Genomic DNA, 12,171 nt, shown 5'->3' with positions numbered 1-12,171 from the left:
CGCACTATAAAAGCGAGCATCCTATTCTTTTCAATTTAAGTATAGCCTTGTTTTAATATGCATTATGTACACGAATTATGAAAATAGGTTGTGTATTTATCAACATAGGTTGCGTATTTATCATATAAATTGCGTAAGTATTTACTAATCCTCCGTATTGTGGCGCAGACGAATTTAGCCCCTACTCAGCGACACGCATTGTGCATTGGTGGCTTCGTACCCTTTATATGATTAGGAGTCTTTATACAATAACCTATCCATATATGTATGTATATTAGTCATGTTTTCTTGTTTCTCAACTTATCCTGGAAAATAACTATTTGACTAGTTCTGATTGTGTTGTTGAGGTGAGACGCCCAAATAATTCAATTTAAAAAGGAGGATGACTTGGGTACAGGTATCACATGTGATAAAAATAAAGGGTTCGCCAAGTGGTTTTCTCACATATGATATGTTTTATCCTGACAATGATCTTCGGTACTCGGAGAATGAAGATGATTGTATGGATCAGTGGCCCAGCAGTGATTAAAATTAGTTGTTAAAAAAAGTTCGTATTGTGTTATCTTTTGAGATATTCAAATTTAGTAAAAGGTAGGGATAGGAAGAGGGAAAGGGACGATGGTGTTGAAATAATGAAATATTGAATGAATGAATGAGATGAGTGTGGACAGAAGAGGGTAAAATTAACCCTTTCTAGCCAATTAAGGAAACTAATCAAGCACTCGTATTTCTGGTCAACCTGCGGTCTATCAATCTTTTTCAGGCTCTACAAACATAATAACTATATACTATATATAAATATATGGCTGGGTGCTATTATTTGGACACTACTCCAGTTCTAGATATCACATTGTTTTGACCTATACGAGTCGTATAAGTCTATACAATTTGTATAGGTTTTACCAATCGGACAAGTATACAGAGGTGTGGAGCCTGACGGTGTTAGGGAGTCATAGGATTTTTTGTTTCTATATGAGTATGATCGGATGAGTAGTATAAACAAGCACGAGTATTAACATGGCCGGCTCTTAGGGTGTGCAAAGCGGGCGACCGGCCGGGACACGTTTTCTTTGAGGGCATAAAATTTTTAAAAATTCCCGATGTTATATTTGTAGAATACCCGAATATTTATAATCATTATTTTTATATTACTCAAACAAAACACCTTTTAGACCCCGTTGTTTGGATTAACCAAATACTTATAGGCCCACTAAAATTTGAAAAATGCCAAATACTTTTAATTAATCAATATAAGTTAAATAAATTGGAGAAACGAATAGGCGCGATAATAGCAAAATCGACTTCGAAGACCAACATCCACGTCGACTTCGAATACCAACAGTCACGGTAGCATATGAAAATATGAGTTTTTCAAAATTATAGTTATTGAAATCCTATTTTCGACCCAAAATGCCTCAAGAAAGACTTAGCAGGTTGGCAATGAAAGTTATCAAGAATGGAACATTAGAGAGCATAAACTGCGAAGAGTTAATTCACCAATTTGCAATAAAAATGTTATGAGAGTTTCACAAATCCTCAATTAGCTATTAATTTATTAAGTGTGTCATAAACTCATTATAATATCATGATTTTCTAATTTTTATGTTAATCGCTATAATTTCAATCAGCGTATAAAAATGTGTTTACATTATTTAGTATGTTAAGGTTTAAGAGACATATTTTTTCGGCTCGGCCGAGGCACGTGAATTTTCACAGCCGGCCCTGAGTATTAATTATTGGACGAGTCGTATGAGACATAAAGGTAGCACGTAGAGGATGAGTAGTATAAGACCACACAACGATCGTACGTTTTGTATAACTTTTTAAATAACAAATTTAATATTTTTCTCTAATTATCTTTTTAATAAAACTAAACTGAGCGCATACAAGTCGTAAGTAGTTACATTTTCATCTTATATCAATATCTATATAGGTTCAAAGTCAAATCTCATATTATCAACAACAAAGGAAACATCACGATAAATAACCAACCACTCAAAAACTAACTTTATTTTTTCATGATTTGGTTGTCGTAAAAACATCATGAGCATTGGCAGGCACGTTGTTTTGTTGGTTGATGTGTAACAACCACTCTTTTTCAAAAGACCGCATGAGAAGTAATCAGAAGTCGTCATGAGCATTGGCCTAAGACGTTGTATTGGCTGAAGTGTAACACCCACTTTTAAAGACTTGATGTTAATTAAGTTAAGCGCGTTATTCAGGTATCGGATTTTTCTTTTCTCAAAATATGTTAATCTTAGTAAATGTGTCAAACTTTACACATTATTAACTATACAGAAGCATTTAAAATATTTTCGCCAAGCAAAATATTAGTTTGACACAATACGAATCGATCATAAAAATTTGGTGTTTCGTATTAGTACGTCCTATGACTGATATTCAATTAACCGGTGACTTGGTGCTCCTAGTTGAAAGTATATATCACACACCACATAGACACATAAGTGAAAAAGAAAATAATAAAAATTAAGTGCAATATGACACCAACATGACAAATAACAAGAATTCGCAAGTAGTGACCCATACCAATAATACGGGTCACTACATGTTAATTAAGTTAAGCGCGTTATTCAGGTATCAGATTTTTCTTTTCTCAAAATATGTTATTCTTAATAAATGTGTCAAACTTTACACATTATTAACTATACAGAAGCATTTAAAATATTTTCGCCAAACAACATATTAGTTTGACACAATACGAATCGATCATAAAAATTTGGTGTTTCGTATTAGTACGTCCTATGACTGATCTTCAATTAACCGGTGACTTGGTGCTCCTAGTTGAAAGTATATGTCACACACCACATAGACACATAAGTGAAAAAGAAAATAAAAATTAAGTGCAATGTGACACCAACATGACAAATAACAAGAATTCGCAAGTAGTGACCCATACCAATAATACGGGTCACTACATGTTAATTAAGTTAACACATTATTAACTATACAGAAGCATTTAAAATATTTTCGCCAAACAACATATTAGTTTGACACAATACGAATCGATCATAAAAATTTGGTGTTTCGTATTAGTACGTCCTATGACTGATCTTCAATTAACCGGTGACTTGGTGCTCCTAGTTGAAAGTATATGTCACACACCACATAGACACATAAGTGAAAAAGAAAATAAAAATTAAGTGCAATGTGACACCAACATGACAAATAACAAGAATTAGCATGTAGTGACCCGTACCAATAATACCGCATAAACGCATAATCTTACTCGTTTCATTTTCCATATGCTTCCGCAAATAATATATTTAAAATTTTTTAATAAATTACATGTATACTTTTTCCTAGCAGAAATATGTATGTACATTCACTTACTTAAAAAAGAATCCTGTTAGTTTTTACATTTTTGTTCCAACACACGACCCCACCTTACCTTCTTTTTCGATTTCATTAACGTCGGAGACCTTTGTTAAGAAAGATCTCTCTTCTCTCTCCACACATACTCTTTCTCCTCCCTATACACACATGGCGAGTGTATGTGTTATGCGTGTGAACCAAAAATATTAATAGAAGCAAAAGCAGGTATAGATATCTAACAGGGATTAACCTATACATTATTATATAATAATATAGAGAGAGAAAGTGAGAGATTTTTTTTTTCGATCAGATCAGTGAATTTCACAATTTATTTATCTCACTGCGCAAACATGTCGCCCCCCGTCACCCCACTCGGGCCAACTATGTTAACATGATCGGAATCTACGCTGGCATCCGAATTTGGCTTGGTGATCCCGGTAAAACCCTGTTGGCTCACCCCGCCCGAAGGCACGAAAAGTTTTAATGCACTGGTAAATCCGGTCGGAATCAGGATTCGAACCCGGAACATCTGGGTTATTCATCATGTTTCTGGCCATTAGGGCAAGCTCCGCTGGTTAAAGTGAAAGAGAGATTAATAGGCTATATCTATGTTGTTAAATAAAAGGTTATTTCTATTTTTATACATTATACTCTGTCCTCTCAATAAAAGTGTGATGGTTTGGAACACAAAATTTAAAATCGAATGAATGATAGTTTTTTTCTTATCAAATGATAATAATGCATTGAAAATTGAGCCTATAAATATTGTTTATTAATGTTAGTTGTACATGTTTAATGATAAATTTTGAAATTGGCTAATAAATTTTGAAAGTGAACATTTGTAATGGGACAAACAAAAAAGAAAATATGAACACTTTTAATGTGAAAGAGGGAGTATAATAATATTTGTAGACACACATCGCATACAAGGAATGCCTCAAATGCGAATCCGATTTCACTCGAGTTTTATAACAGTAAGCCTTCGAAGACTAATCTTTTTCAAAAACAGAAGATAATAGACTTGAGCTACTTGATGCTGTCTGCGATCACGAACGTATAAGGCCATCTTACTCCAAATAACCCGACCTAATTTATTTGTTCGTCGTTTAAAAAAAAGCTATACATGTACAATTGTACATAACTAGATATATAGATATTTTTTTCCAATACAAGATCTACCAACAGAACCTACAAACACCCTCACCTACTCTTCACTATAACAACCCTACATCAACAACAATATTATTATTATTATTATTATTATACATATATCTACATATTATGCAGAGAGAGGTATACAGAGAGATTGAAATCAATTGGTTTAAGTTTTTATTATGAATTCAGAAATAATGTGGGATCTAAACGGATCACCTGATCAAGAGGAATACTATAACAACAACAACAACAACAACAACAATAATAATAATAATAATAATGTTCTAAATGAAGACTTCTCCGATGAAGATCATGATAACACGCCGGTCACTCATCAGTTCTTTCCGATGGATGACTCTGAAGTGGGGCCCACCACCTCAGTTGGTCCGATGTTGTCTTCTAATTTTCCTATGTCCAACTGGGTTGGAGTTGAATTCTCCAACCAGTTGTCTGATGTTGCATATTCCGGTGCCGTAAAGGTTACTGATGTTCCTCAACCGATGAAGAAAAGCCGCCGTGGACCGCGGTCTAGAAGCTCTCAATACCGTGGTGTTACATTTTACCGGCGAACCGGCCGATGGGAATCCCACATATGGTTAATTTTTTTTTTTTAATTAAACATATGGGACGAGTATATCCAAAACCTGACACGCACTGGGTTGATTATGAAATTCAATTTTTGACTTTTTTCATCTTTTACTTCATTTCTTCAATTTTTTCCCCACATTCTTGTAAAGAAATGCATGGGATGAGTATATCTGAAACCCGACGCGTACTGGGTCGGGTATGAGATTAAATTTTCATTTTTTTTTACCATTTTTCCACGATTCTTCTTTTTTTTTTCTTTTTTCCAATTCTTTACTTGATCTTCTACATTTTTTTTGACATTCTTTACTTGAAACACATGGGGCGGTTATACTCGAAACCTGATGCGTATTGGGTTGGGAATGAGATTATTATTCTTTTTTTTTTTACCATTTTTACTCAATTTTCTTCATTCTTGATTTTTCTCATTCTTTACTCTAAACATATGGGACGGATATATTCAAACTGATGTGTATCGGGTTATTAAATATTTTCCCCATTCTTTACTTGATTTTCTTCAGTTCCCAATGTATCATCATTTGTTTTATTATTATTTTTTAAGTAAGAAAAACAGTATTATTATTAGTATTATTATTATTATTATTATTATTATTATTGACCTCTTCCTTTTATTTTTTTTAACATTATTATGTTTTCATGATCCAGGGATTGTAGGAAACAGGTCTATCTTGGTATGTTGCACTTTCATATATATTTTCAAGATTATATATACATATACAAACATATTAATATTAATGATTTATTGGTATAAATCTTTGTTTGCCATAACAATATATAGGTGGATTTGACACAGCACATGCAGCTGCACGGTGAGCACAAAATAAACTTAAGTTCAATAACATTAAAAGAATACAAAAAGTTAAATAAAAAGAATAATATATCTAAGAAAATATATACGGCTGCAGTGCTTATGATAGGGCAGCCATAAAGTTTCGTGGTGTGGAGGCTGACATAAACTTTGCTCTTGAAGACTATGAAGATGACCTAAAACAGGTGTGTGTTTTCAATGGTGTTCTTGGTGTGTGTGAAATTTTTTATTTTTATTTATTTCTATATAAAAGGGTTTTTACTTTTTTTTTCTTCCTATTTTTGTAAAATTAGATTTCACCTTATCTTGAATAGTGGTGTTGCAGCCTTATCTTGAAACACCTTTACATTGGTTGTTGTTTTTAATAACAAAATTCAAACACAAACATAAATAATCTAGCCATCTCCACTTTGGTGGGATGGTAAAGGCTTAGGCCTTTGGGTGAGAGGTCCAGGGTTCGATCCCTGGGCAATGGCGGTTTATTGTAAATAGTAGGAGGCAAGCTTAAACATTCAAAAAAAAAAAAAAACATAAATAATCTAGACTCCTAGTTATGTTCGTTTTTGTTTGTTTGTTTTTTTATAAGACTGTTTCCAAATGACAGATGAGTAATTTGTCAAAGGAAGAGTTTGTGCATGTGCTTCGTAGGCAAAGTACCGGTTTTCCTCGAGGCAGTTCGAAATATCGTGGAGTTACTTTGCATAAATGTGGCCGATGGGAAGCTCGAATGGGTCAATTCTTGGGAAAAAAGTATGTTTTCTAAAATTTTTTACTTTTGAATAAAAAGGTTATAAAATGTAGACAAAGTAATCAAACAAGACATAAACAATATTATCTAGTCATTTAAACAAGATTATGTTATTTTAGTTTTTTCTTTTTTTATTTAGGGATTGCATTTTATATTTTGAGTTTGGTTTCTCGAATTTCGAAAAAAAGTTACTTTTATTTTGATTTAGGTGAATAGAACAATCTATCAAGTTATCCTAAGATCAAGAAAACAGGACACCTTGGAACTATTGTTTTTTGCCTTTTTTGGGTTTGTTCATTTAATAATGTCATGTGACAAATTTGGGTTATTTTATTTTATTTTAATTTATAACAGGTATGTGTATCTGGGTCTTTTTGACACTGAAGTTGAAGCTGCCAGGTAAATTTCTGGTTTCTAGAGGGACCATTATTGTCAAAGTCCAATATTCAAGGGGTTTAAATAAATAAATTATATTTATTCTTTTTTTAGTTCATTTATTTTTATCTAATTTTTAAAAACATTTTAGGGCTTATGATAAAGCAGCAATTAAATGCAATGGGAAGGATGCTATTACAAATTTTGATTACAAGAGTTATGAAAATGAGCTCAACTCCAATGGTAACATTTATATTGGATTAAAACAATATCACGTTTAAAACATTCTTGAATATTTCTTTCTTCTCAGAATGTTCGAATAGCGCCACCATCGCATCCTCGGACCATAATCTTGATTTGAGCTTAGGGGGGAGTTCAGCCTCGAATAAGCAACCAAACATTGAATTTGGAAATGATTACCATAACTCGACACATCACTCTAATTCCATCCAATTTGGATTTGGTGGACAACCGGTATGTTTGCGTATTCAATCGTTTTGTCATTCTAACTCGACCCAGTTGTTGGATATCGTTGTAAATGATGTTGGCTCAGTAAAAGAGCCTACCTGAGCCAGGTTTGGCTCGGGCATACGAGTCATTCGGGTTTGCTCATTTATCTTAAGGAGCTGAAATCACAAAAAGCACGAACCAACATGTTTATTTTTAAAATCTTAAATTAACTATTTTCAGTTTCATTTTTATTGAATAAAAAAAATTAATATTTAACATAGTATAATATAAACTACATAGTTTATGGTTAGTATATATTACTATTTGGTTAAAATGTATAAATATACTGAAGTTAATTTGGGTTTAATATAAATCATCCAAATTATAACGATTTAGCGAGCCCCATATGAGCGTACCTTGGCTCGGGCTTGTCAACAAATTAACGAGCAGACTCTCAACGACATCTTCAGCCGCAAGCTTTTCAAACTACCTTTTTTTAAATGTGTAACGTTTGTTTTGTTGTATCTAAACCTTATATTTTCATGTTTACATTTTCTTAAAAAGGCATGTGGGTCAGGACAATCCAGCTCGGGTCAGCTCGTTTATCATAACGAGTTTGATGGAGGGAGAAGAGAAGCTTATAATGAAGTCGAGACAATCCAGCTTCTAAGTCAGACACACCTTCAGTCTCCTTCCGGATCCTTAACCGGTAACAATGAAGCACATGCATACATGCATTTTATGCGACCCACTGACCTGGCGCCTATGCTTCATGGATTCAATAACAACTCATTGAGTCATCATCACATGTATGGAAATAGCAGTAGCACCGGGTATGAGGGAAGAAGTGATCAATACGTATACCAAATGTACGCAGATAGTTCTGCAGCATCATCAGGATTCCCACAGCAAAGATTCAACATCGGACAGCCCCCTTGAAACTTGAAAGCACCAAGTGGGTCCCACGTATAGTACAAGAAAACCTAGTCACGATATTATTTGTGTTTAAAGGTGTTTTTATGTTTAGTTTGACCAACTAAACATACAGTTGACTTTGACCATGAAGATCAATTTTTTAGGTTCTTGAGTTAATTATATATGTAAGACACATTAAAGGGAAGAACACTTTCCTTTTAATTTTACTTTTCTTCGTTGATCAAGTTATGCATGAGATATTGAGATGTATCAATTTCATGTGTTAATGGGTAGAATATTTATTTCTTAATTTAGAGGGATTAGTGAAGGAGACGAAATGGTCGTATTAATATTAGCAACCAAAAATAAGCACGTCGTAAATGTTAAAAATTAGACCGAAGAAATAAATAACACTCTTTCAAAAACATTTTAATTTGTAAAAAGTTCGCTTAAATGTTCTTGAGTGGTAAGTTTTACTAAATTTACATTTCTAACATAATAAAAGTTGGTGTATGAACTTGTGAATATCACTTATACAGTTGTATAATAACTAGCCATAAGTAAACTGAAAACTAATTACGATGGTTTTATAAAATCGTAATTAAGCTGATTACATACATTTCAAAATTTATCTTTATCAGACTTTGCATTGCGGATATGACGTGGAACACCGCCAAGGTGGAGTAATTAATAACTAATAATTTTCATCAATAACATATGGTCATTTTGATTTGCAAACATGAAGATGCAATTTCGTCATCTGGGTTGTCATCAATCTTATTATTATCATTAATAAAATAGTCAAATGATACATATATAATAATATTAATATGTGTCCCAAAACCCTAATCAATGATCGATGATGGTTTCTTCGATGTCCGTATCTATTTTATTTATTTATATTATATTACTATGTAGTAAACCATTTGTTGTTTTAGGGAATTTATTCTCTTCCAGTACCTACGAAAATAGTTTAAATTATACATTATAATATTTCTATACTTGGCAACAAGTCTTATTTAGGAATACTTATTTAAAATTAATGTTAATGGTCAACACTATTAGAAAATAGAAAAAAGACTGCTGGTGAGGGATTAAAAAACCCCCACAAATATAAAAACAAACTTTAATAATTATAATCGGTTGACGATAGTACTCAGAATACAAGTGGTATTACTTATGGTCAACTGGTAGGGTGGTTTGAGTTTTTTAGCAGATGCCCTAAGTTTAATCTTCACTTATGACATTTTAGTGGATTATGGCAATTAAGAATTTGAGCAAAGCCTTGGGAGGTTATTAGTTCGAAATATCCCGAGCCACCCGGGTTTTCGTCCCACCTGTGTTACGCCAATAAATTCTGCTCTTGTGGCGGCATGACGACTATCAAATGACAGACGGAAGTATGGTTTTCCTGTGGAAAACTTAAGCCAACTTTAAAGTTAGCGTAAGCTCGGTTAAAACAACATAGTCTTGCGCTCTCTAATATAAGAATACACCCTCATATACAAGACAGTACATGTGGTATTTTTTGTGTCTGAAAAACAGAAGTTAACGTTGTAGCCATATGTATTACAAAATTGAAACCGCATATTATAAACTTGTTATTCTCAAAGTTAAGCTCCCGATTTATTATAATTTTAGGGACACCATCCGGACTATTTCGTAAACAACTTATCTACTAATATGGATTAAAGTTACGATTAATAAGATCTAACTATCTTTTTTATTAGTAAGTGTCGAGTTTAAACTTATATGAGATTTACATGACCATATTGACTTCGATCGAGTTACTTGTTATTTTATTCATTTTGTAACAAGTCAAATATTCCACCAACAACTAACTATATTTATAAAAATGAAAACAAATTGTCCAACAAAAATTTGGCCACTTTTAAGTTATATTACATTTGAATACTTAAGATTTTAATATATGCATTCGTGAAATGGGGTGTAATCGCGTCATGTGGTGCGTCATCAACCTCCAAATCCAAACAGCTCTATTCCCTTGTTGTCGATTAAATAATAAACATAATATTTTAATTATTAATTATTAATTAAAGAGCAACTGTTGTTATTAATTAAGAATAAGAAAACCTTAGCCTGTCCCTCGTACCCAATTTGTTTCCTTAATTTTTATTTTTTTATTTATTATTTTTTTTCTCATAAAACATGGTATCTATTTTTTCATTATATAGAAACATAAATATTACATCAACATAGCAGGTAGGCGGGCAACAAGCTGCGCCGCCACCCCTTTCTGAATTGCAAACCCTAACTTGCTAAAGGCATACCCCTGCCCCTTTGGAGTCGACACATTGCTATGCACAACCCGTTGGACCCTGGTTAGGAAACGGATAGCTTCCGGTGCCAAGGAGCCAAAGGTATCAAAAGCCAAAAGGACAAAAACATGTTGGTTCTCTTCGCAGACTTTAGCATGTTTCTCCACCTTCTTTGTTTCCTTAATTAAATATTAATTCTCTTATATGATGTTAAATACTTAAATCTTGTTATTTAGTCAATCATCAATCTCTAGACCATAATTAATCTTTAAAGCCTTTGATAATTCTGTCTAGATCAATGTCCATGTTTGATTATTTATTTATAAATAGTTTGAAAATGTGTTGAAGTTATCTACTTATATAAGACACGATAATCGGTGATCATGCTCATTGGTTGCAATGATAGAACACCACTACTAGAAAACTACACTTTTACGTTTTACCAATGGACAATTAATCTGTCACAATCCTATCGGATGATTCTCTCAAATGTTAAGTAATTCCACTTTATGATTCATAAAACCAAGGGCGTAGTTTTAAAGGTGGCAGGGGTGACCCTGGCCACCGTCGTTTTTCGATTCGTAGGGTAAATTTTTGTGATTTCAGTAGAAATAATTGTAGGTATTGAACCTGGCAATCTTCAGTGACTTTGATCACCCCTATAATTTAGCCCATACTTAATTTGTTACTGGATCAAACTATATATATGCATCGACACATAACTATTACCATATTATCAAAAGAGACACATATTATATATTTTCTACACTTAAAAACAAGTTTTAACGTATACATTGCTTGTCCTTTAGAACCATTATAATGCATTTGGATTGGAGGTGCTAATCATGTCAGGTTGGTAGATTGAAATAGGAACCCGACTCATTTTATTACTTGTGTCTAAGATTTCCCAATAACCCGCACACACATAAATTCGAGTCAACCCAAACACGACCCGTTTGTCGCATTTATCAATTAACTTTAAAAAATAGATATAATTTAGAGGCGGTAGATAATTGAGTAATATAATTGTTAAAAATAGAAAAGCCAAATAAAACATGGATAAAAATACAACTATAAAAGCTTTTTTAAATACTTAAATGGGTTAACATGTCAGCCTAAACCTGACTCTTAAAACGGGTAAACCCAAATCTGACCCGTTTTTAAATACCCGACACCTTTTTTCGTGTTTGTTCTAGTCATGTCGACAATTGACACCCCAAATTTGGATCCATAAATTACCGACAATGTTTAAATAGCCTAAACCTGACTCTTAAAACGGGTAAAACCAAATCTGACCCGTTTTTAAATACCCGACACCTTTTTTCGTGTTTGTTCTAGTCATGTCGACAATTGACACCCCAAATTTGGATCCATAAATTACCGACAATGTTTAAATATTAATTAGGATTTGCATAGTACAAGGCTACAAGTAATGACATGCATGAAGGTGTAGAACCCCATATTAATTTTCTCCAAGGCATGGGTAAATAATCAGGCAACGT

The 12,171-nt window shown here is 33.0% G+C and overlaps 1 protein-coding gene across 1 annotated transcript; it reads left to right on the top strand.

Annotated features, from left to right (window-relative positions):
- The first annotated feature begins 4,639 nt into the window (after positions 1-4,639).
- Positions 4,640-8,504, top strand: LOC143549640 (AP2-like ethylene-responsive transcription factor TOE3). Its single transcript, XM_077040498.1, has 9 exons — positions 4,640-5,083; positions 5,740-5,765; positions 5,873-5,903; positions 6,000-6,087; positions 6,507-6,652; positions 7,005-7,049; positions 7,177-7,268; positions 7,336-7,499; positions 8,040-8,504. Exons 1-9 carry the CDS (start codon positions 4,668-4,670, stop codon positions 8,412-8,414), a joined length of 1,383 nt encoding a protein of 460 aa, XP_076896613.1. The 5' UTR covers positions 4,640-4,667; the 3' UTR covers positions 8,415-8,504.
- Positions 8,505-12,171: the final 3,667 nt, after the last annotated feature.

This window comes from Bidens hawaiensis, unplaced genomic scaffold, assembly GCF_021521415.1.
Source record: "Bidens hawaiensis isolate Kalapana, Puna unplaced genomic scaffold, B.hawaiensis_p1.1 tig00015706_1, whole genome shotgun sequence".
Classification (NCBI taxonomy): Eukaryota; Viridiplantae; Streptophyta; class Magnoliopsida; order Asterales; family Asteraceae; genus Bidens; species Bidens hawaiensis.
The sequence above is the reverse complement of the archived record's forward strand: the minus strand, read 5'-3'. Positions and strand labels throughout refer to the sequence as shown.

Coding starts and splice junctions, on each gene's coding strand:
- LOC143549640 (XM_077040498.1), top strand. CDS start 4,668: ATGAATTCAGAAATAATGTGGGATCTAAACGGATCACCTGATCAAGAG. Junction 5,904..5,999: donor ACAGCACATGCAGCTGCACG/GTGAGCACAAAA, acceptor ATACGGCTGCAG/TGCTTATGATAGGGCAGCCA. Junction 6,653..7,004: donor GGTCAATTCTTGGGAAAAAA/GTATGTTTTCTA, acceptor AATTTATAACAG/GTATGTGTATCTGGGTCTTT.